At 36.5% G+C, this 24,544-nt stretch overlaps 2 protein-coding genes across 5 annotated transcripts in view; one reads left to right on the forward strand and one right to left on the reverse strand.

Annotated features, from left to right (window-relative positions):
- LOC123545042 (uncharacterized) overlaps positions 1-24,544 on the forward strand; it is a 58,332-nt gene that overhangs the window by 27,320 nt on the left and 6,468 nt on the right. For 2 of the 4 annotated variants that reach the window (XM_053524404.1, XM_053524405.1), the window contains exon 2: positions 20,900-22,872. In XM_053524404.1, the coding sequence (XP_053380379.1) occupies positions 20,920-21,429 (510 nt within the window). In that variant the 5' untranslated portion in view covers positions 20,900-20,919 and the 3' untranslated portion in view covers positions 21,430-22,872. Of the gene's footprint in view, positions 1-20,899; positions 22,873-24,544 lie in introns of those variants that run through there. The other 2 variants (XM_053524406.1, XM_053524407.1) reach the window with 2 other exon arrangements.
- On the reverse strand, positions 3,045-11,610 carry LOC123559398 (uncharacterized). The gene is made up of 2 exons (XM_045351172.2): positions 11,003-11,610; positions 3,045-3,753 (listed from the first exon to the last, which is right to left on the reverse strand). Exons 1-2 carry the CDS (start codon positions 11,608-11,610, stop codon positions 3,045-3,047), a joined length of 1,317 nt encoding a protein of 438 aa, XP_045207107.1.

Below are 24,544 nucleotides of genomic sequence, written 5' to 3' on the forward strand. Positions count from 1 at the left end.
ACTCATTTTATGATCTAAATCGAGCCGACAGTTCTGCTCTTTTTTCATCATGTTTCGGAGGGAGGGGATTTTCCTCTAGGGTTATAAGACACTTTCAATTTGGATTTGTAACTGAGCCCGAGTACATGTATAATGCATACTGTATCTATTTGGTGTAGTGCGCTTCCTATGAAAACGCCGTCTTACTTTGCTTCCGACTTACTGTAAAAATATAATTATAATTAGGCTAATGAGCCGTGTCATGCGAAAACTAGCCTTACGTCGAGTGCGACCAGTATGGATCCAGATCAACCTGCACATCCGTGCATTCTGATCAGGATCCATACGGTTCGCGTTCGCTTAATATCTTTTGATACCCATGCTATCTAAATAGCGAACAGTATGGATCCTGATCCGAGTGCACGGATGTGCATCAATACTGGTCGCAATCGCGTAAGGCTGGTTTGCGCATGACGCGTCTCATATAATTAATTAGGCGGTAAACGGTGGGTCTATACCCCAGGTGTCTTTGGGGGAAAATCAGTACAAAAACATACCGCAACAATGCAAACTCGAGCCACCAGAACATGCACACGATGTTACAAGTATGAATAGGAAAATAGAAATTGAGCCTTGCCGTGAGGAAACCAACATAGTGCATTTGCGAACGAGTTTGATCAGAATCCATGCTGTTCGCTTTCAAATCCAATATGAGTTAGAGAAACTGCCATCGAACAGTATGGATCCTGATCAGGCTGCGTGTATGCGCAGGCTGATCTGGATCGATGCTGATGGCAAATGTACTATGTTGGTTTTCTCACGATGCGGCTTATTAATGTAGAGGCGTTCATTAAAATAGAAAATTTGACGTTCGCATTTTCGAATGGTGAAATGATCGTGTATGTGGCCATATAAGAGTGTGTCAGTGATTACAACCTTCGACTGTACCACATTGTTTTGTGGCGACGTGAGTGTCTGTTTAGCGAATTTTAGGTCCTGCGTTTGAATCTAGTTCAGGACATTGGCCCCGGATTTCTCATTCATGCACCAGGTTTCCTCGGTCCCACACCACGAGAGAATTTCACGTTTATACAGCGAAGGTCTAGAACACATTTTGGGCATAGGGATATGTAAATATGCGGTGCCTGCGCTGGCACATCTTGACATGGAACACTTAAAACAAGAGCCGTCTGATGACAGCGCGCTCGACTATTCGAAGAATTGATTGAGGAATGGGGTCAAAATATTTCCACGGATATTCAGACAAAAGAAATAGATAGATTAGACAAACAATGTTCCTGTATTACTTTGATTTCGATAAGTCTTGCACTAAATGGCAATATATGGGCCAATTTCAAAGTCCAAAAAGGGCCATAATTCAGTCAAAATAGTTATGTACTCTTGCCTACAGATGTAAATCATAATGATAAGCAAGTGTTCAAAGTTTAAAAGCCATATGTCAAACACTTTACAAAAAATATGAACTGGTACGAAAAACTTAACCAAGATTTCTAAGTCAAACAGGGCCATAATTCAGCTAAAATCCTTGATGGAGTTATTTACTCTTGCCTATAACTGGACATGGTGATGGTAAACAGGTGTTGAAAGTTTCAAAGCTTTATCTCAAAAGACTTTGTCAAAATATGAACTGGTACGAAATATTAACCCAGATTTCTAAGTCAAAAAGGGCCATAATTCAGCCAAAATCCTTGATGGAGTTATGTGCTCTTGCCTATAACTGGACATGGTGATGGTAAACAAGTGTTGAAAGTTTCAAAGCTTTATCTCAAAAGACTTTGTCTAAATATGAACTGGTACGAAATACTTAACCAAGATTTCTAAGTCGAAAGGGGCCATAATTCAGCCAAAATCCCTGATGGAGTTACGTACTCTTGCCTATAACTGGCCATGGTGATAGTTAACAAGTGTTGAAAGTTTCAAAGCGTTATCTTAAAAGACTTTGTCAAAATATGAACTGGTATGAAAAACTTAACCATGATTTCTAAGTCAAAAGGGGCCATAATTCAGTCAAAATCCTTGATGGAGTTATGTGCTCTTGCCTATAACTGGCCATGATGATGGTAAACAAGAGTTGAAAGTTTCAAAGCTTTATCTCAAAAGACTTTGTCAAAATGTGGACTGGTACGAAAAACTTAACCAAGGTGTGACGCCGACGCGAGTAGGATAGCTCTACTTATTCTTCGAATAGTCGAGCTAAAAATCACCGAAAGGGGCTATGACCTTCTACACGAGTGCTAGGGGACTATACATTCACTTGTTTTATTTTGCCGGGACACCAAACTGATCAGGCTGTAGTAACTGCATCCGTGGTCGAGTGGCTAAGGTCGCAGACTTGCAGTTTCTTACGGACGACAGGTGTCTAGTACAGGCCCTTTCCAGAAACGATGGCTCGGTAAACGACACGCTTATAACTGAAATACTGTTGAGGATCAGGCGCTAAGCTATAACACCACAATAGGCTAGTTCACTGATTTTGTTAAGGTGTATGGGGAAAGATGTTCTTAACTGGTAGTCTGATCAGGCCAGTACAGTTCGCTATACAGTCTGAATAACTTTCAGGGTTGGTCTGAGGCATTCTTACTTTGTATTGTCTGACTATGGTGCTGGTGTGTGTTCGTTCCATTATTCTTACAGTACAACAATATACAATACACCCGTTAATCAAAACTGGAAGAAAAGTCAAGACGATTTCACGAATACTATATATGTATTTGAAATACACATGGATGACTATATGGAAAAATGTTAAAGAATAGGACTTGATTGGTGGCAGATATTGTTGAGTCCTTATATGACACATTGAGTGCTTGACAATATCTACCGCCATGCCATAACGCAATCTGTTGATCAAATTAAACACAGTAATATAATTATAATGTACACTGGAAGATTATGCAATATTTGTGGATAACGAGTGACTTTCACTACTATGTCAAAAGTTCCAAACTATATAATGACAGATTTAGTCAATGATATACAAATGATTTTTCATAAATCCAAGTATTGAACCTAACTGAAATAGTGCTTTAACATAATTGTCCACATTATAATTTAAATATAATGTTAACTCTAACACCATAAAATGAGACAGGGGTTGAACCGACTGGAGGTGGGGGTGAACCGACTGGAAGTGGGGGAGATGCCACTGGTGGTGCAATTGATGCTGAGACTGATGGGTGCATAGGTGATGTCATTGCTGTACATCCTGACTGAAATGCAGCAAACCATGGTGCCATAGGATAAGATGGGCCATAATAATATCCTTGGTGCAATGTTTGCATAGACTGTTCATTTACATTGGTTGATCCTGGCCAACTTATTTCCCTTCTTTCCAATTCGTTAACAACACTGTTTTTTGGACGTTTCACGTTCATTTTTTCCTCGTGTGATTGTATAATTGTTTGAAATATGTCACAGTCCCGCTCCATTGTAGCCTTATCAACAGCACTGTTGCCGTAGAATTTTTTAAGTATGTAGGAATCAGCAAGTATGACACCTTCTTTTGGCCTTCTGTTTTCACTTAAATACTTCTCTGGATTTGTTCTGATTAGAATGTCGTGTATCTTTGCCTCAAAAGAGGTCATAACATCATTGTTCAAAGCCTCCTTTATTTGTAATTCTGATTTCAACGCATTAAGTTCCCCTTCTAGTTTCTGTTTTTGTTTCCCTAACTCAGTTAGCTCTCTCTTTTCTGCAGCATGTCTGTCAATGTTCCCACAATTTCTTGCAGTTGTGCATTCGTCCATGTGACAACTGAAAAATACAAAAATATACATATTCAAATTAATAAAAGACCACATGACGATTATTATTACATATAATAACAAGAGTGGCAGACTGTCACAAAATACGCCCGTCATTGAACTTGGCCTAATTCAAGGGCCATAATCCAGGACTGCCTGGCGCCATTTGACTGGTTATCGAACTTGGCCGAGATATTATGCCCACAAACATTGTCATCATGTTTGGTAAAGATTAGATGAAAATTGTTTGGCTTAAAGAGCGGACAAGTCTAAATTTGCATATTTCGAGTGATTCAAGGGCAATAACCCAAGAGTGCCTGGAGCAATTTGACTGGTTATCAAACCTGACTGAGATATTATGCCCACAATCATTGTCACAAAGTTTGATGAAGAACAGATAAAAAACTGTTTGACGTAGAGGGCGGACAATGCTAAATTTGCAGATTTAGAGTAATTCAAGGGCCATAACCAAAGAGTGCCTGGTGCGATTTTGCTGGTTATCAAACTTAGCCAAGATATTATGCCCATAAATATTGTCACCAAGTTTGGCGAAGATCAAATGAAAACTGTTCAACTTAAGGGAGCGGACATGCTTTTACGCCCCGCTCTTTCAGAGACGGGTGTATAATAATGATGATATTATTATTAATATCATTTATAATTTAATTATTATTAATTTTATTATTTTATTCAATCATATATTATTTTATAAAATGCCATGATCATATAGTATTTTAACTATTTGAAATCAATCCAAAAACCACATTACTGTTGTTATCTGATGATTATTCATCATCATTATTATTCAATTATTATTATTAATGTTCAAACGCTGATTATGATACTTACTAACTCTCATATGAGCACCGAACTTGAGAAACATGTATGTTTAAACAATGAAGTATTAGTTATTGTCCAGATAATGGAGAGTATAATCTTATGATTGGTCAGCCCGGTGCAGGGAAATTTTGTTGATGTTCTTACTAAAGCATAAAAATGCTGACAATTTTTGATGAAATTACTTGCTTTGCCAAATGTCGTGCAGTTTTTTGACGTCACAAAACGTCATTTTCTACAGGAAGCATGTTTCCCCGCGGTGCACGTCTAATTCTAAATAATACTATATACTATTACCATAATACTTGAGCCGTGTCATGCGAAAACCAGCCTTATGGCAATTGCAACCAGTACGAATCCAGATCAGCCTGCACATCCATGCACTCTGATGGATGTGCAGGCTGATCTGGATCCGTACTAGTGGCAATATCGCCATAAGTCTGGTTTTCCCATGATGCGGCTCATATTTTAACAATTCATTACATAGAGGATCTACCACATCATAATGTGCCATTAAACGATGCATATATTATTTATAATATTTTCTATGTTAAATATTTTCAAATTTGTTTCAAATGAGAGTTTAAATGAATTCGCGTAGGAGCATGTTAGTAAAAATCTAGCCTATAACGTGTATATAACACTTGGCTGTATCTGGTCGATATTAATATGATATATGACAAATACATCCAAGATTCTTCCAGTCAATGTATTTCCGTATTCTCGGAAAAGCCTCTCGTTGTGATCAATGAGAAGAATATCAATATACTTAGAACACTTAATAAGTAAAAATCAAGTCACAAAGTCAAAGTTGCGTGAGAACTTACTTTGTTTTTGAATCTTGGAATCGTTGTTGGCAAAAAAAAAATAAATATATAAAATATACCTTTTCTATGGAAATTTTATATCAGCAAAATAGTTTTGTATTCCAGACGTTTCACTCCCAATTTTACAAATCCTAGGCTTTTCACCCCCAATTTTTAATATACTGAAGATATTACTTTCTTACAGTTACGCAGTATATTACTATTTGAGAAAAAGTCCTTAGTTTCATGGTAAATCAATGTTTTAAACTCCTCACAGGTGTTGATTTAATCAACAACTTTTGATTGACAGAAATAGACTTAAGTGTTAAAATATAAATGGATTACTTGTAATTTGCTAACCTATACTGTAGTATATTATTCCATAACAGGAATCAATCTCTAAACTGGAATACACTTACCATAACCTGAATACACCTGTATTTCTTTAATTAATGGTATTTTTAAAGGGTTTTTGACAGAATTCAATCAATATGACATGGATATTTCACATAGGAAAGGAAGCGCAAAACAGTACTGTACGAGATTGAAATTTGGTGAGCCAGTGGGAAATTTCCATAACCGAAAATTCGGAAATGCAGCCGTATTTTTTAAATAAATGGTACCTATTTTATAGCAGAATTCATTCGTATATAACGTAAGTAATTAATATATAATAGAAAAATAAAATTGGTCGGCGCAAAAGGTTTTTATACGAGACTGAAATTCGGCAAGCTAACGGGAAATTAGCGCATTCGTGAATGAATTTCCATGAGCTAAACTTCTATAATATAAACAACCTTTTTTTTTTTATCATTTTTGCAAGATGTACATCCCTGTTCAATCAGATTTAACATAAATGAATAAAATTGATAGAAGTTTATTACAGTTATTGACTTATGTTGAGGTCAGTATGTGTTTTTACGGACCTGTAAAAAATGATATTGACAGAGGACGTTTTTGTATACGAGATTAAAACTTTACGATCTTCAGGATACTGTATATTCTTCGCTTACTGAATGACTGAAATATGAGTCGATATCTCCAAGAAATAAATGTTTATCTATTTATGATCATCATCATCTTATCCATTCGGGTCTATATTGAAAGATTTTTAATACCCGTCACATGCCGTCATAAACTTTATCATGTAAATTGATATTGGCTACAAGACTGATACAAGGCATATTCTTTGAAAAGTGAAGCATTTATGTTTTTATTCTAAAATCATTTTTATTACGTTTTAAATATAATATTATTAAATATTGTAATTTTAAATAAATCGTTAAAAGTAACTGAAATACTTTTGAAACAGGGCATACAATCACTCAAAATTAATTGAATGTTAAAATTATGAAATATTAAAATATATTTTTGTGCGTTACCTTGGAGAGTTCATTTCCACTACAATTACAGATATATTTCTTGATATTGTAGATCCTTTACGAGTTAAAACGAATAGTAAGGACTAATATATACGAAACTGACAGGTTCAAAAATTCCGGAATTGAAATTCCGGTGTTCGATTCCCGACGCGGTCATCTTTTTTTCTTAGATTTGGAATTTTTAAAATATTTTAGAAACAAAAATTCATATTCAAATGTTCATAATATGACCAAACTTCAATTTGAAAGAAAGATTATTTTTTTAACCAAATCTGGAGGCATGCTGCATTAACCTTTACTGATAAAAAAACCCAACACATTTTAGTAAGAATATACCCACTTGCAAATGATACGCATATTACTTGAAAGACTGAATGTCATGGCATATTTATTACTAAATTGATACATTATTTTACCAGTGTAATTTTCAGGTACATATACGGCAAATTCGTTGATGAACAAGGTTTGTGTTTGTTGCATCTTAATAATTTGAACATTAGAGAACAATTAAAAGAGTTAAAGATAATCAACTAGTCATATTCCGATTTTCCACTTAAAAGAACACAAAAAATACACACGATAATTTTAATTACGTTTTTTTTTTTCAAAACAAAACTGGTAAATGACAGCAAACTTTCTTCTAAAATCCTCTACCTTGATCAACAAGGCTAAATTCAACATCAGTAAGATATTTTATTTTTGTAGTTATTATTAAAAGTACCGTCATTTTTCAATCACTGAACATCAAATAAAGGGATTGAAATATTCTTTTTAGTTTCTAACTATAATTAAAGGTACCTTCAATCATCAAAGTCACATTTTCAATTAGGCCTAAAAAAAAAATATGTTTGTTTCCTGTAACCCGACCGACCGTAAGTTTTTACCGCCGACCGCAATTTTTTTATGGGCTGAAATTCGAGATTCTGATCATGTCTTTATTGATTATAGGGATAATTTAGTTGTACCCGACCTCGTCGCGCATAGTCACGAACGTTCCTGGTTCTGTCGACGTGAAACAACATAGCGAAAAGTCTGTTTGTCGAGGTTCCGGGTTTTCACCCGCGAAAATCGAGAAGTTTTCTTTGATACATATCGAGTTCAAAAGTTCTGCCCCTTGTCAATCAAAATCTCGGTGAATTTCAATACTGTTCGCCGCCACAAGCGGAAGTATGGCAGTAGGCGGAGCGTCATATACTAATTAGCTACTGACAGATGTCAATCACGCCACGCGCCGACTTACACGTCGTTATCTCGCGGTTTGTATTTAGTACTTCATTATGAAAGGTGTTTATTGATCAAGGTGTAAACGTTAATTGATAAACAATTCGTAGAAGAGCAGTCTATTATCATGTTTGTACCACTTGTACAGGGGTCACGCTATCGGTTGCACTTGAGTCATTTGCGACAAAAGATTAATTGTGGCCCCGAAAATCTCTAATTGGCAAAAACGGCCCGAAGCTATGTCTGTCTGCAAAACTATGAACTTTGCCTGTTACACAATGTTTACTGAACAAAAGGAATCAGTGTAGAAAAAAAACTTGTATGAACAACATCTGTTATTGAAAGGCGGGAGCAAATTTTCAACAATTTTATTTGATTAGTAATTTAAAATAATTACAGGCCTCGACCTTAGCGGTGGACCGTTGGACCGACGCAACCAAAAATATCGGCAGGTCCACTATCAAAAGTTGGGTAGACCGACGGTCAACCAATTTTCAGTCACGGTCTGCAAATAAAATAAAACCCTTAAAAGTGAAAAATTAGGGGTGGTGGGGGGTGGGGGATCGTATCCATATCGGCGAATTCACAAAACGAAAGTTGATTTTGCCTTAGTACGGCATTCTACAGTTATAAGCATTGGCGAGTTAAAGTCAGGATAGCACGAATGAACTACTCCACCGATCGGGTGAGTGGTTTTTACGTGGTAACTTTACCAAATTGAGTAATTACATCAGGCAAAATTACCTGGATTGACTGGAATTTACCCGCGAGTCGTAAAAATATCAAAACGTCATGCTGGTAATTTTCCATTCCACAAGCACGTGCGCCCTATCGTAATACTTAATTTACATCGCAGTTACTTTTGACACAAAAAACGCGCATAGTGCATTCATTTTTTAATATAATCGCTTCAGATATTCAACACCGCTTGAGAACTAATACAGTTTGAATTCTATAACAATTTTAATAAGATATCGACAGAAATGTAGGCAAAATTCTTTTAAAACGATCAAATTTTCATATAATGTTTTGTAAAATTTCAAACAGCGCGATCTTGATTATTTATTTCCTTTTTAAAGTAAATAAACGGTACATACTATGGTAATAAAATTCAGACTTTTGACCAGAAAGTACAAAAAACACAATTAAAAAATCTTAAATAATGAAAAAGCGGCAGCAATTTAAATACATGGAGTAAAACGATTTTTTGGCAAACAGATTTCTATTAGCACGGCAGAAAAGGTTACGTGACCTCATGAACGTAAATAGAAATGTGGTTTTAAAATGAGGCAGTATGATGTGGTTGCGATTTTTAATAAGTTTTAAATGAGTCTTCGTACATATATTTTTTGACACAACACTTTGTTAGATATTTTTCTCAAACAATAATGTAAATTTCTTGAGGGCAAATAGGTCAGCATCGTTCACGGTCTGACACATTTACATGTCAGTTTATTCGGGATATTGCACATTCGCTTTTAAAACATTAAAGAAAAAACTTTTTTACTGATTTCTTCTCAACAATTAAAGGAATCGAGAAAGTACGATCAGACAGTGACATGGCGCGAAAACATGACGTAATGCAGTGACAATCTCGTGGAAACTATACCGCTTTGATCTCCACTGCAGATGCCACAATAACCGACACACTTCTTTTAGCTCTTTGAGGGGGTGTTAATTGATGATGAAAACGAGGCCAATTACTTAGTTTATCATCAGAATGATTACCGATAATTGTTGATGTTTTTTTTTTCACTTTCAACACTGGTGCTGATTGTGTCCATATTTTGGGACACTTTTCAAAATAATTATTTTTCGGGATAACAGATTGCTACAGTCTTCCATTTTTAATTATTTAGAAATAAGTCCTGTTTCTTTGAGTCATATGAAGTTATGACGTCTACAGCATCACAATTTATGAGATAGAATTGGAGGTCCACTAAAGTCTGAGCAGGTCTACTAGATTTTAGCAGTTGGTGAACCTGCTGGCAACTGCTGAAAAAAGTTAAGGTTGAGGCCTGATTAGGCAGTTAATTGGCGATAATAAGGTTACTAAACACTGAAATGTTCTGACACCTACTAAAAAAAAAAATTAAAAAAAAAAAAAAATTCCCTACCTACCGACCCCCATTTTTTTCAGCATGTTACAGGAAACAAACATATTTTTTTTTATGCCTTATTGAATAAACAAAATAATGAATTAAAAGATACCTTGTAAATATTAATACTCCTGTTTTGTAAATAACAATATTAATGTCATGTTACAAGTTTTTGGTCATAACTACTAATAAACAACAATAAAATAAAATTCTTTTTTTTTAAATAATACATTTGAAATTACTCAGATTTTATTTCCACCCCCCACAAAATATCATTAATACTGATAAAAACATATAGGGGATGAAAAGTCTTCATATGCTGTAAAACAACTCTTGGGAGGAACAGTCTTGGGGGTGAAGTCTGCAAACCATATTTTGGATACTTTGGTATTATATAATTAATTACAAAATTAAATAAATTATAGTGTATTGATATCCTCTTTTTAGATATGCATTTTTTTTAATTCAATGTTCTTTCTTTTGTCCACTAAAACATTGCGGGTGAAAAAGAATGTCAAAACATCCCAATTAACAATGTTTCAATGCATGTTTTAATCAAAAATATAATTTGAGCCGCGTCATGTCATGCGAAAACCAGCCTTACGGCGATTTCGACCAATATGGATCCAGATCAGCCTGCTAATTCGTTAAATCTGATCAGGATCCATACTGTTCGCCATAAGGCTGGTTTTCGCATGACGCGGCTTAATCATATTGTAATAGTTATTGTACAAATAATCGGTCAGGCCCGGTGGCGCCGGTGCAGCGATAGGTCTTGCCGTTTTTATTGTTGAAAATAATTCGAGAAAAAAACATGCTAAAATAGTTCCAGCTGAATTAGTAAATATATTTAATCGACATTAAAAGTTTTCAACTATTTTTTTTTCTGATAATAATTTGTCAATGGTTCTTACCGATTTCTGGTGTGCCCTAGCCTTAGATGACATCTGGTGCACACTGTTTTGCTGGTGTCCTGATATCCCTTTACCACATATTCGTTGGACACTGCGTCATACTTTGATTGCGCCAACATAAATTCTTTTTCCTTCTGGCTTAAGAGCTGTCGTTTTAAACTCAGTTCCAATTCAATCGGGCTGCGGTATGGCGTTTTAACATACTCTTCACTGTCGAAAAGACGTTTCGGCTTGCTGGTTTCAGATTTCTTATTTTCAGAATCTGGTTTAGGCATTGGAGATGATCCCTCTAACACTTTTAAGTTTATTTTTGGAATGTCAGACTGAAAACACAAAGTAGCTAATCGCAAAAATCTATGGAAGTTTTTAGCAGTCAGATCGATGTAAGTTTTTTCTTCATCCATAAAGCACACGCGAAGAACTTCTAATTTATTCAGCTGTGGAATTTCACATTTAAGATGGTTGATGAAAGAAAAATAATCCATGGAATACAAGTTGTTAAATGTTGTGTCAATTAGTCCACATCTTTGTTGGCCATGGTAAGAGTAATGCACTTTTATATCCAGCGCGTCATTTTTTGTAACCTCCGTGAGTTTTGAGAGAGACATTTTCGAATGAATTATCTATCCGTCCGATTTCCATAATGAACAGGTACAATCGTAAGCGAAGGCGGGTCCCTAAATTTAATGCAAGCGAAGGCGGGACCCTAATTGCATTTTCATTGGACATAATGCTGTTTGTTTCAACAGCGGAATGGCAGTGAACCGTACTGACATGTCAAATGTAACCTGCAGCTTTTCCCGCGACTGACGTCATTCAGATCAAAAGATACCGGCTTGTTGCCTTCAAACGCTAAAGTTCAACTTCGGGCGTAGTAAGATAATGACTTGAAACTCAAAATATGTCTTTATCGTCATCATCTGCATGTGTTGTAACAATCCTAATATCTCAGATTTGTGTATTTGATGGAATTATGCCACTTGGTGTATCTTCCTTTTGAAGTAGGTCTCTTATTCAGACATATATTCATTTTACTGTCAAATCCCCGAATAGTGGAGCGCGCTGTCTTACGGACAGCTCTTGTTACGATGTAACACTTTACTCCAGGTAAACTGCCTTAATTATCAATATCTTTATCACTAAATCCTCCGTAGTTTTATTGGTAACAACAGTGGAAAACTTCTCTATTGTCGTGGCAGTCCAGGTTTGATTCCCAACATCTTTTTATACGCCCGAAGGGACATATTATGTTATGGTCCAGGTGTCCGTCTGTCTGTTGGCAATTTCATGTCTGCTCTTTAACTCTTAACCCCTTGAAGGATTTCAAAGAAACTTGACTCAAATGTTCACCACATTGAGACAACGTGCAGAGCGCATGTTTTGGATGTCTCATTTCAAGGTCAAGGTCATACTTAGGGGTCAAAGGTCTTATGAGTGTGTTTTGTGTTCGCTCTGTAACTCTTGAACTGCTTGAAGGATTTCAAAGAAACTTGGCACAAATGTTCACCACACTGATACGACGTACAGAGTTCTCGTTTCGGATGACAAGCTTCAAGGTCAAGGTCACACTTAGGAGTGAAAGGTCATACATGACTTTGCTTTGTGTATATTGCTTTGCATTGCAGTGCTCTTGTTTTTATTTGGCAGATCCCTTTTTGTTCTCTTACAATAATTGTTTTTCGGCGACGCCGTCTAAATTCGTTTTCGTTACCTATACCACGTGACTTCAGTTTGCAAATCAAACTACTTGATAACGCATTATAGATAATTTATCAAAATGGAAGAATTATGCAACACTCTGCCTGATTGGACGAGAGTGTTAATTTCTTTCACTCTGTTGATTGTGCTACGCTGAGTGAAATGTAGACAAAGCGTTTATCCTTAACGACGCTGTTTACAGTTTTAAAGCTAACTTTGGCTCAGTATATTTAGCAAGAATATTGATATATCTCAAAATGATAAGTAAGTTTAATAAATATGATAAAAACCTGTTCAAATACCAGCATAAATCAAATTAAAGAAAGAGTTAAATACGGACTGCGTATCACATGAATAAGGGTGTGATAAGAGTCTTTTATGAAGAGAAGTGCTTTTTTAAAGATTTTCCTTGTTACAATTGTCCTCTGTATATGAAACTGTTTCTTGCTTTTGTGACTTATTCAGATTGCATATTAAAATGAATACTTGTTTGCTTTGATATATTTGTTATAAATTATTTAACTGATTTATTATATATGAACATTTTTCTTTAGTATGATATGCAAATATTGAATTCAGTTGAAATCTGTTTTATTATATATATGCTATATAATGACTGAATCTCATTACACTGAAATGAAGGTACGCTGCATACAGTTTATCTATGTGATATGACTACGGTCAAACTTTGCTTATGAAACAGAAATATTGAAATAATTACAATTGTATGTTTTGCTTGACCTTCACTTTTTCGGCGACACCGTCTAAATTCGTTTTCGTTACCTATGCCACGTGACTTCAGTTTGCGGATCAAACTACTTGATAACGCATTATAGATAATTTATCAAAGTGGAAGATTTATGCAACACTCTGCCTGATTGGACGAGAGTGTCAATTTCTTTCACTCTGTTGAATGTGCTACGCTGAGTGAAATGTAGACAAAGCGTTTATCCTAAACGACGCTGTTCACAGTTTTAAAGCTAACTTTGGCTCAGTATATTTAGCAAGAATATTGATATATCTCAAAATGATAAGTAAGTTTAATAAATATGATAAAAACCTGTTTAAATACCAACATATATCAAATTAAAGAAAGAGCTGAATACAGTCTGCGTATCACATGAATAAGGGTGTGATGAGAGTCTTTTATGGTATGCAAATATTGAACTCAGTTGAAATCTGTTTTATTATATATATGCTATATAATAACTGAATCTCATTTCACTGAAATGAAGGTACGCTACATACAGTTTATCTATGTGATATGACTACGATCAAACTTTACTTATGAAACAGAAATATTGAAATAATTGCAATTGTATGTTTTGCTTGACCTTTACTTTTTTTATAGGTGTGACGTCATTGTCCAAAGATTCATGAATAGCGAATATGCTATTTGTTAAAGCGGGATCAGTTGGCCTATTTTAGAAATAAATAAAAATAATAAATAAAAAAAAATCCTTTAATTGATTTTTCTCATGTATTCTAATCAAACTTGATTTGTAGCATCTTTATTAGGCCCGCAGCCAACTTTGTTCAGCTGGGACATTTGACCCCTTTTAAGGGCTGCTAGAGCCAAAACTAGAAATGCCTTTATACAGCGTCTCATGAACAGCTTGGTGGATCTTTGTCATACTTGGTCTGGAGCATCATTATAAGGTCCTCTTCCAAATTTATTTATATAAGAACTTGGGCCCTATTAGGGACCACTATAGCTAAAAGTAGATATGCCTTTCTTCGCATTAACCACTAAAATGTAATGGATTTTTATCAAACTCGATATGTAACAATATCGTAAGGTCTCCTGCTATTTTGTTACAAATGGGGATAGGGACCAATTTAGCTAAAAATATAAACACGTTTAATGACCTCTTCTCATGAACCGCTTCATGAATCTTCATCAAACTACTGTTGTAATTATTCGTATAAGGATAAACGAAACAAAATTGCAACCCTACGAAACCTTTGCGAAAAAATTAAAAGAGAACCATTTAAATTGTTAAAGTGCGGTGTTTAGTTTTGCAATTTGAAAAATGTTAGATGAAAGATGAATGTTAGATGAAAAATTCATAAACTTCTTTCCTTATTACAATTCGCCGACTATCATTTTTAAAGATATTTCTTGTTCTAATTACTTCCCTGTTTTGTTACTTTAAATAGTTTTGTTTTTTTATGGACTTAGAAATTTTTATTTTTTATGCCCCCTAAGGGAGTCATATTAGTTTTCAACTGTCCATCCGTTCGTTCGTTCATTCATTACAACGTTAACTTTTTACATGAAGGCACTTGAATACTCGCGAACCACTGCACCCAGGACCTTCAAACTTCACATGCTGATAGTACTTATTGAGTACAGGACCCCTACTGACTTTGGGGTCACCAGGTCAAAGGTCAAGGTCACAGGGGCCAATGTTAACTTTTTGGATGAAGGCACTTTACTCACGAACTACTGTACCCAGGACCTTCAAACTTCACATGCTGATAATACTTACTGAGTACACAACCCTTATTGACTTTGGGGTCACCAGGTCAAAGGTCAAGGTCACCAGGTCAAAGGTCAGGGTGCTGCGGGGGGTGGGGGGGGGGTTTCAACAGTCAAATTCTTTAAATTTTGCTCTCATCCTCTGATGTAACCCTTGGGGCATATATTGTTCCGCTTGGTGGTGCTCTTGTTTTTCTTGATTTGGCATTTTAAAAACAGCTTAGAAACAAAATTTCATTCTGGTATTCTAATTTTCATAATATGACCAAACTTCAATTTGAAAGAAAGATATTTTTTATCCAAAATCTGGAAGTCAGTGCCTTTAACTCCAGTTTTCAAACTTCAGGAGAAGTAAAACATTTTTTAAATAAAAATTTATAGTCACTGAATTGATATTTCTGTGTACATTGAACAACTTGATTATTTATAATCTGTTAATTTACATTCATCAGAGACTTAAGAAAAGATTACTAAAAAGTTAATTAGATTCTGCCACTGAAAGTCCTGGTGCAGAAACGATGTAGGTAAGAGCCCTGATCAACTTTTTGTAAAAAATTATATTTGTCAAGTAATGGACTAATTGCCTATATAGGGTTTCTGCACAAACGTTTTACCCTTACCCTGCTAAATTTCTATAATGAACTTGCCCATCTTTCAGGTTGGAATACACCATTAACTGTTAAAAGGAGTGCTTACCTAAAAGATACTGACTGAATGGCAAACATTGCAGATCTTGATCAGACTGCATGGATGTGCAGACTAATAATAATCTACACTGGTGTTTGTTCTTATTTCAAAGTGTACTCTACTTTTTGACATAAAAAATATTTCATTTTGTATTAAAATCTAAACATAGTACAGACAGAAAAGTTTGTGGGTATCTGTGTGGTGTGGTCTACATTATTGAAGAACCTGCACACTTCCGAAAGATAATTTATTGTTGAGCCAGCTTGCAGAAGCGAAGACATAGTTGTCCAAATGGCTGTTCGGTGTACGTGCGTGCATGTGTCAGTGCATGCGTGCGTCTGTCCGGATTTGTTTGTCCGGACCATAACTTTGACATGCATGGAGCAATCTCGTTTATATTTGGCATGAATGTTAACCTCAGTGAGACGGAGTGTCATTTGCAAACCCCAGGTTCCTATCTCAAAGGTCGAGGTCACACTTGGAGATCAAAGGTTAAATTCAGTGATGACTTTGTCTGGAGCATTTCTTCTTCATGCATGGAGGGGTTTTGATGTAACTTGGCACAAATGCCCCCTTTTGGACTTAGAAAGTTCTGGTTAATGTTTTGCATGCAAGTTACTATCTGCAGAACAAATGCAGAATAATATTAAATTGAAACTTCACATTTGCCTTTTTATGCCCCCGAAGGGAGGCATATAGTTTTTGAACCGTCTGTCGGTCTGTCGGTCTGTCCGCAATTTTCGTGTCCGGTCCATATCTTTGTCATCGATGGATGGATTTTCAAATAACTTGGCATGAATGTGTACCACAGTAAGACGACGTGCAGTGCGCAAGACCCAGGTCCGTAGCTCAAAGGTCAAGGTCACACTTAGACGTTAAAGGATAGTGCATTGATGGGCGTGTCTGGTCCATATCTTTGTCATCGATGGATGGATTTTCAAATAACTTGGCATGAATGTGTACCACAGTAAGACGACGTGCAGTGCGCAAGACCCAGGTCCGTAGCTCAAAGGTCAAGGTCACACTTAGACGTTAAAGGATAGTGCATTGATGGGCGTGTCCGGTCCATATCTTTGTCATCGATGGATGGATTTTCAAATAACTTGGCATGAATGTGTACCACAATAAGACGACGTGTCACACGCAAGACCCAGGTCCGTAGCTCAAAGGTCAAGGTCACACTTAGACGTTAAAGATCATTTTTCATGATAGTGCATTGATGGGCATGTCCGGTCCATATCTTTGTCATTCATGCATGGATTTTAAAATAACTATGCATGAATGTGTGACACAGTAAGACGATGTGTTGCACGCAAGACCCAGCTCCGTAGGTCAAAGGTCCTAAACTCTAACATCGGCCATAACTATTCATTCAAAGTGCCATCGGGGGCATGTGTCATCCTACGGAGACAGCTCTTGTTGGATTATAAAAGTAGTTGATTGCATCATGTCCCATAACTCTGACATGAATTTTGGTCAACTTATGTCCCCTTTTCAACATAAAACATCTGGTTAAAATTTTGCATGCAAATTAATATCTCCAAAACTAATGCAGATACTGGATTGAAACTCTATAAATATTTTAACATGTAGGGTACCATTTTCCTGCTTCTGGGACAATAATATGAATAGTTGAGCATTGGCTGTCTTATGGACAACTCTTGTTATGCTTGCTGTTGTGACTGGTGTTGGATGATGTTGACTATAACATTGTATGGCAAATGAATCTGATCTAGATAATCCTGATTGAAGGTTCACAATGTTGGTTTTATGCTTGTTTTCATAACTGCCATTGCTGCTGCTGATGATGATAACTGTAACTTTGTATTGCAATATCAGTTTGACATTGAAACTGTTGCTTGAAAATCTATAATGTGGAATTAGTGTGATTGTTGTTGTGATTGCTGCTCTGTTTCTTGTCCGGTCCATAACTCTGCCATTGATGAAGGGATTTTAAAATTACTTGGTATAAATGTTCACCATAATAAGACGACGTGTCATGAGCAAGACCCAGACCCTTAGCTTCAAGGTCAAGGTCACACAAGTCAAAGGTCTTCTTCTTGGCAAGTCCTTAACTCTGCCATTGATGAAGGGATTTTGAAATTATTTAGCATAAATGTTCCCTATATTGAGATGAGGTGTCATGTGCAAGACCCAGACCCTCAATTCCAAGCTCAAGGTCACACTTAGAAGTCAAAGGTGTTTCTTGTCTGGTCCATAACTGTGCCATTTATCAAGGGATTTGAAAATAATTTGACACAAATGTTAACCATATTGAGAAGATGTGTCACACTTATGACCGAGGACTCGCTCATTCACTCCACACTGGAGTGACGGGCTCCAGTTTTCTCAAATGTGCCCAGTTTCACTGTCAAGCATCGAAATAGTCGAGCATGCTGTCTCCTGTGACAGCTCTTGTTGTGACTACTACTGCTACTGTAGATGATGATGATGCAGAATTTGGAACTGTTTAAGCTTGTGTTATCACTGTTGCTGCTGCTGCTGATACTGATGATAGTAATGATGACTGCTGCTTCGAATTCTTAATTATCCCCTAACGAAAGTCGGAGGGATATAGTTTTGGCGTTGTCCGTCCGTCCGTCCTTCCGTCCGTCTTTCCGTCCGTCCATCCGTCTTTCCGTCCGTCTGTCCGTCCGTCCGGAGCCATATCTAGGAAATGGTTGGGAATATTTATTTAAAACTTCATATACTTGTTCACCACAATGAGTTCTTGCGGCCCGTCAAGTTTCAGTCAGATTGCCCAAGTAACACCAGAGTTATGGCCCTTAGAAGTTTCTAGTGTTAACTATATAGGGTACTATAAATATGGCAATTTCTGCATCATAACTTTTGATATATTTGACCTAGAACTATGAAACTTAAACAGAATTTAGATCACCATAATGTGGTTGTGTACACACAATTTCATTTGGATTTATTTGTAAATTAAGAGTTATTGCCCTTTAATTGTATAAAAATCCACATATTTGTACATAACAAACTTACCATTTTGTAGAATTTCATTAAATTTCTTTCATTCTTTTCCATGAACATTTATTGTAAACATGTGAAGTTGTGTACCCACACCTGGTCGCCCCCTTACCTTGATCACACGCCTCCCCCCTATCCCCCGACCCCCCCCCCCCCCAAAAAAAAATTCATTCCTTATTTTTGATTTTTTTCAAACAAACTTCATATACATGTTCACCACTATGAGGTTATGGGGCCCATCAAGTTTCAGACAGATTGCCCAAGTAACACCAGGGTTATGGCCCTTAGAAGTTTCTAGTGTTAACTATATAGGGTACTATAGATCTATAGATATGCCAATTTCTGCATCATAACTTTTGATATATTTGACCTAGAACTATGAAACTTTAACAGAATTTAGAGCACTATAATGTGGTTGTGCACAGACAATTTTGTACGGATTTCTTTTTGTAACTTCAGAGTTATTGCCCTTTAATTGTCTAAAAATCCACATATTTGTACATAACAAACTTACCATTTGGCAGAATTTCATTAAATTTCTTTCATTCTTTTCTGTGAACATTTATTATAAACATGTGAAGTTGCGCACCCACACCTGGTCACCCACTTGCCTTGGTCACACCCCCCCCCCCCCCACTCCCAATTTTTTTTTTTTTTTTTTCATTTATTTTAGATTTTTTTCAAACCTTCCAAGTTGTACTATTCCCCCACCTCACTTCTCCACCCAGTCATGCCCACCACTGATCATGCATCCTCTGCCCCCCCCCCCCCCCCCCTCCAACTTCACCCTTTTACCTTTTTTTTTTCTCATTTTTAATTTTCAATCAATATTTATAATCAGCATCTGAAATTTTGTTTCCTCTCCCGTTCCCCTGCACCCCCACCCCCTAAAAAAATAAATATATACATATATCTTTATATAGATATATATATTTCCATTCCTTTTTTTTTTTTTTAAATGTTCAAACCTTCAACATGTTAAGTTGTGACTGCACAAACCTTGCCCTCAGCCATGTTCAAGATATCTTATCTGTGTTCTCTTAAGGACATCTGATCTTTTAAGTTCAAATGTACATGTAAAACAGCAACACCTGGTGCCAAACCACCAAAGACAATATTTCATTCCAGTTAAACTTCAAGCTCACATTTCAATGAACTGCATTTAATTTTTAAAAGCTAAGCTTATTACAGTAAGCATATCCCATTCAAAATAAATTCTTTAGTCGGATCAAAGTATCATACATTTATGTGTACTCTTTAATTAAACATTTGTTTTCTGTTAAATTGATTTTGACTAATGAAATTATTTGCTTCTTATTAACATCCTTAACTTTTTGCCGGATATATCTTTTTGCCATTCCTCACCACAAACCCTTTCGGAGGGGGATACCAATTCATCGAATTTGCTTGTTATTCAACTGTTATTGTCACTGGTCTGAAAAGGTGAAAATGATGATCAAGATGTTCATGATAGAAACAAAGTCACAATGCTAAATAATTTACTACACATAATGATTGTCAATTTAATATCAAGATTATTCTTAGAAATTTTAATGCTGCTGCTGCTGATGATGATGCAGTTACTACTGCTAACTTTCGGTGGTTGATGCTGATGATGATACTTAAACAAAATTTCTGATAATTTACATGTTGCTATCAATTTTAAAGTGAGAATATTCTTAGGAAGATAAAAATGTGGAATTGGTTGTGGTTGCTGCTAGTGATTTTAATGGCATTGTATTCCATATCAATAACCAGGTATTACCTGTTTAGTATGTACAATGTTTCAAGATTGTAAAAATGTGGCATTATTTACATGTATATTGTTTAAGGTGATGTTGTTTTTTGTTGCTGAAGAGTTTTACTGCTATTAAAAATGTGTGCTCTGAAGGCTTATCATTATGTGATATTTAAGAGATGATGGATTTGAAAGTCTTGTTACAACAGTTTTATAAGTTTCAGGATTAAATTTATGACTAGAGCATTGTGTACAAAATCAAGGCTGCTTTTTTCTTATTACGTATTTTTTCTACTTTCAGGTACTGAGGTGACTGAGGCTATGAGGGCACTACCTCCCGGTAGTGATGAGGTCGTTGCTTTGGCTGTGACGGAGGAGCTGTCTACTGAGGTGACTCCCTTCGCTAGCCAGGACCCCGTCCGCCCTGTTGTAGATGTTGCGGTAATCCCAGAGGATACGCCCGCCGCTGACGTCGAAGGTATTGGGGAAGGGGCTCCTCAGGGTGGCCATCCTGTGGAGCATGAGGTGGGTCCTGTACCCCAGGTGGATCCTTTCCCTTTTGTACCTGAGGTAGAGGTGCCTCTCCCACCTCTTTTTGTCCCAGAGGTAGAGGTGCCCGATCCTTTTGTGCCACAGGTATCCCAGGTATTCCCAGGGAACACCAGAGACAGGGAGTCTCTGGGAGGGGTGGTTCAGGGATTAGAGGTTAATCCTGAGGGTAGGCCAGAGTTAGATGTACAGGTTTTTGTCCCACGCAGGTCAGCTAGGCCCCGTCGACCTCATGTGCCTATGCAGATTATTTGGGGCAGGGGGGTTAAGTCCTATGATTAGCCAATGGCCTCACACCTCCTCCCTTCTTGTGGTTGAGGAGAACATGACAGAAATAAGGGTGTTTAGTATACTTTAACATTAAGCTACTTCATCATCATACATTATCATCATCTGTTCGTCATCATCCATTCATCATTATAATCATCCATTCATCATTATCCTCATCCATTCATCATTGTCATCTATTCATCATCATCATCCAGCCTTCATTTTCATCATCCATTCATCATCATCATCCAGTCTTCATCATCATCATCCATTTATCATCATCTACTCATTATCATCATCATCTATCCAGCATCATCATCTGTTCATCATTATCATCATCCATTCATCCTCATCCATTTATCATCATCTCTATTCATCATTATCATCGTCTGTCATCATCATCATCATCTAGTCATCATATATTCATCGTCATCATCATCTATTCATCACCATCATCTCTATTCATCTTCGTCTTCTCTATCTATCTATCATCATCTGTTTAGTCATCAGTACTTGATTTTTCTACAGACACTTGTTGGTTAGTCCCAATCCCCCACTCCCCTCCTCTGCCTCATGCCATTTGTCAGCATCAAGATTTAGAACATGACCAAAGATGTACTCTTATTTTCCATCATATTCTGCATTGGTCGAGTAGGCTTATGTGATGGTTTGTTTGCATTTTTCTGGTCATGGCTGCTGTTTCCTTGCTGTTGGGGGCTGTCTTTTTTCTCTTAAAAGAGAAATTAGATTGACTGGAAGTGAATCTGTGGCCATGACAAAGAAACATGCCTGTAGACCAACACCTTAGTCTGCTTAGCTCTTGCAGAACATGACTGAAGATGACAGCTCATCTCTGATAACCAAATACTACTACTAGTAATAATAAATTTGAATATAGCATGTTTTATAATCACAACCATTTCTCAGTTTATTTTAAAAGACTAAAAGTTTGCCGATAGTTGTCAGGGTCTTAGGAGGGGAGTTGGGCGAACCCACCGGTGAATGTGGATTTTCCAAGGAAACTGGCATCACTGCTTATCATTCATGTCCATCAATCATCATCATATATCTAATCATCATCCAATCTTCCTCATCATCATCCATTTATCATCATCTACTCATTATCATCATCATCTATTCAGCATCATCATCTGTTCATCATTATCATCATCCATTCATCCTCATCCATTTATCATCATCTCTATTCATCATTATCATCGTCTGTCATCATCATCATCATCTAGTCATCATATATTCATCGTCATCATCATCTATTCATCACCATCATCTCTATTCATCTTCGTCTTCTCTATCTATCTATCATCATCTGTTTAGTCATCAGTACTTGATTTTTCTACAGACACTTGTTGGTTAGTCCCAATCCCCCCTTCCCTCCTCTGCCCCATGCCATTTGTCAGCATCAAGATTTAGAACATGATCAAAGATGTACTCTTATTTTCCATCATATTCTGCATTGGTCGAGTAGGCTTATGTGATGGTTTTTGGGGGCATTTTTCTGGTCATGGCTGCTGTTTCCTTGCTGTTGCGGGCCGTCTTTTTTCTCTTAAAAGAGAAATTAGATTGACTGGAAGTGAATCTGTGGCCATGACAAAGAAACATGCCTGTAGACCAACACCTTAGTCTGCTTAGCTCTTGCAGAACATGACTGAAGATGACAGCTCATCTCTGATAACCAAATACTACTACTAATAATAATAAATTTGAATATAGCATGTTTTATAATCACAACCATTTCTCAGTTTATTTTAAAAGACTAAAAGTTTGCCGATAGTTGTCAGGGTCTTAGGAGGGGAGTTGGGCAAACCCACCGGTGAATGTGGATTTTCCAAGGAAACTGGCATCACTGCTTATCATTCATGTCCATCAATCATCATCATATATCCAATCATCATCCAATCTTCATCATCATCATCCATTTATCATCATCTACTCATTATCATCATCCATTCATCCTCATCCATTCATCATCATCTACTTATCATCATCATCATTATCTCTATTCATCATCATCATCGTCTATCATCATCATCATCTAGTCATCATCTATTCATCGTCATCATCATCTAGTCATCACCATCATCTCTATTCATCATCATCTTCTCTATTCATCATCATCATCTTCATCTAGTCATCATCTATTCATCGTCATCATCATCTAGTCATTACCATCATCTCTATTCATCATCCTCTTCTCTATTCATCATCATCATCTGTTTAGTCATCAGTACTTGATTTTTCTGCAGACACTTGTTGGTTAGTCCCAATCCCCCCTTCCCTCCTTTGCCCCATGCCATTTGTCAGCATTTTAAAAGTTTGCTGATAGTTGTCAGGGTCTTAGGAGGGGAGTTGGGCAAACCCACCGGTGTATGTGGATTTTCCAAGGAAACAGAATTGGCATCACTGCTTATCACCATCATCAGTCATTATCATCCTCCTCCTCCACTTCCTTCTCCACCTCCTCCTCCTCCTCATCTTCGTCTGTTTTATCATCATTCTTATCATCATTATCCTTATCATTTATCATTACTCATCATCATTATCATCAAACATTATCATATCTATCTGTAAATCATGCCCAAACTACATTTATTCAAGGTGTTAAATGTATACTAAACAGTCAGATTTCTTGCCAGTTCTTTGAAACCATTTCTTAGTTAAGTGGTGTGATTGTTGTTGTTGTATGTGTATGTTGTTTGTGTATATGGAGTTTGAAAGCATGTGTTAATATGTTACCAGTAACACTATGTGTACTATAAATACTTAAAAGACAATACTAAATTAGCCAAGGAGGCTTTGTTAATAATGGCAAACATTGCATGCAGTACTGGATTGTCCCAGGACCCAGCAATTTCCAGGACCCTGCAAAATTAGTATTTATGGTAACTATCTTCTATGCACGGTACTGGTTTTTTTCCAGGAGTGAAAAGAAGAATGTGTGAAAAGTCGTGTGCTTGTTTTGTTGGTAGTGTGTGTGGTGTGATTGTTGTTGTTGTATGTGTATGTTGTTTGTGTATGTGGAGTTTGAAAGCTTGTGTTATATGTTACCAGTAACATTATGTGTACTATGAATACTTAAAAGACAATACTAAATTAGCCAAGGAGGCTT

This window comes from Mercenaria mercenaria, chromosome 15 (assembly GCF_021730395.1).
Source record: "Mercenaria mercenaria strain notata chromosome 15, MADL_Memer_1, whole genome shotgun sequence".
NCBI lineage: Eukaryota > Metazoa > Mollusca > Bivalvia > Venerida > Veneridae > Mercenaria > Mercenaria mercenaria.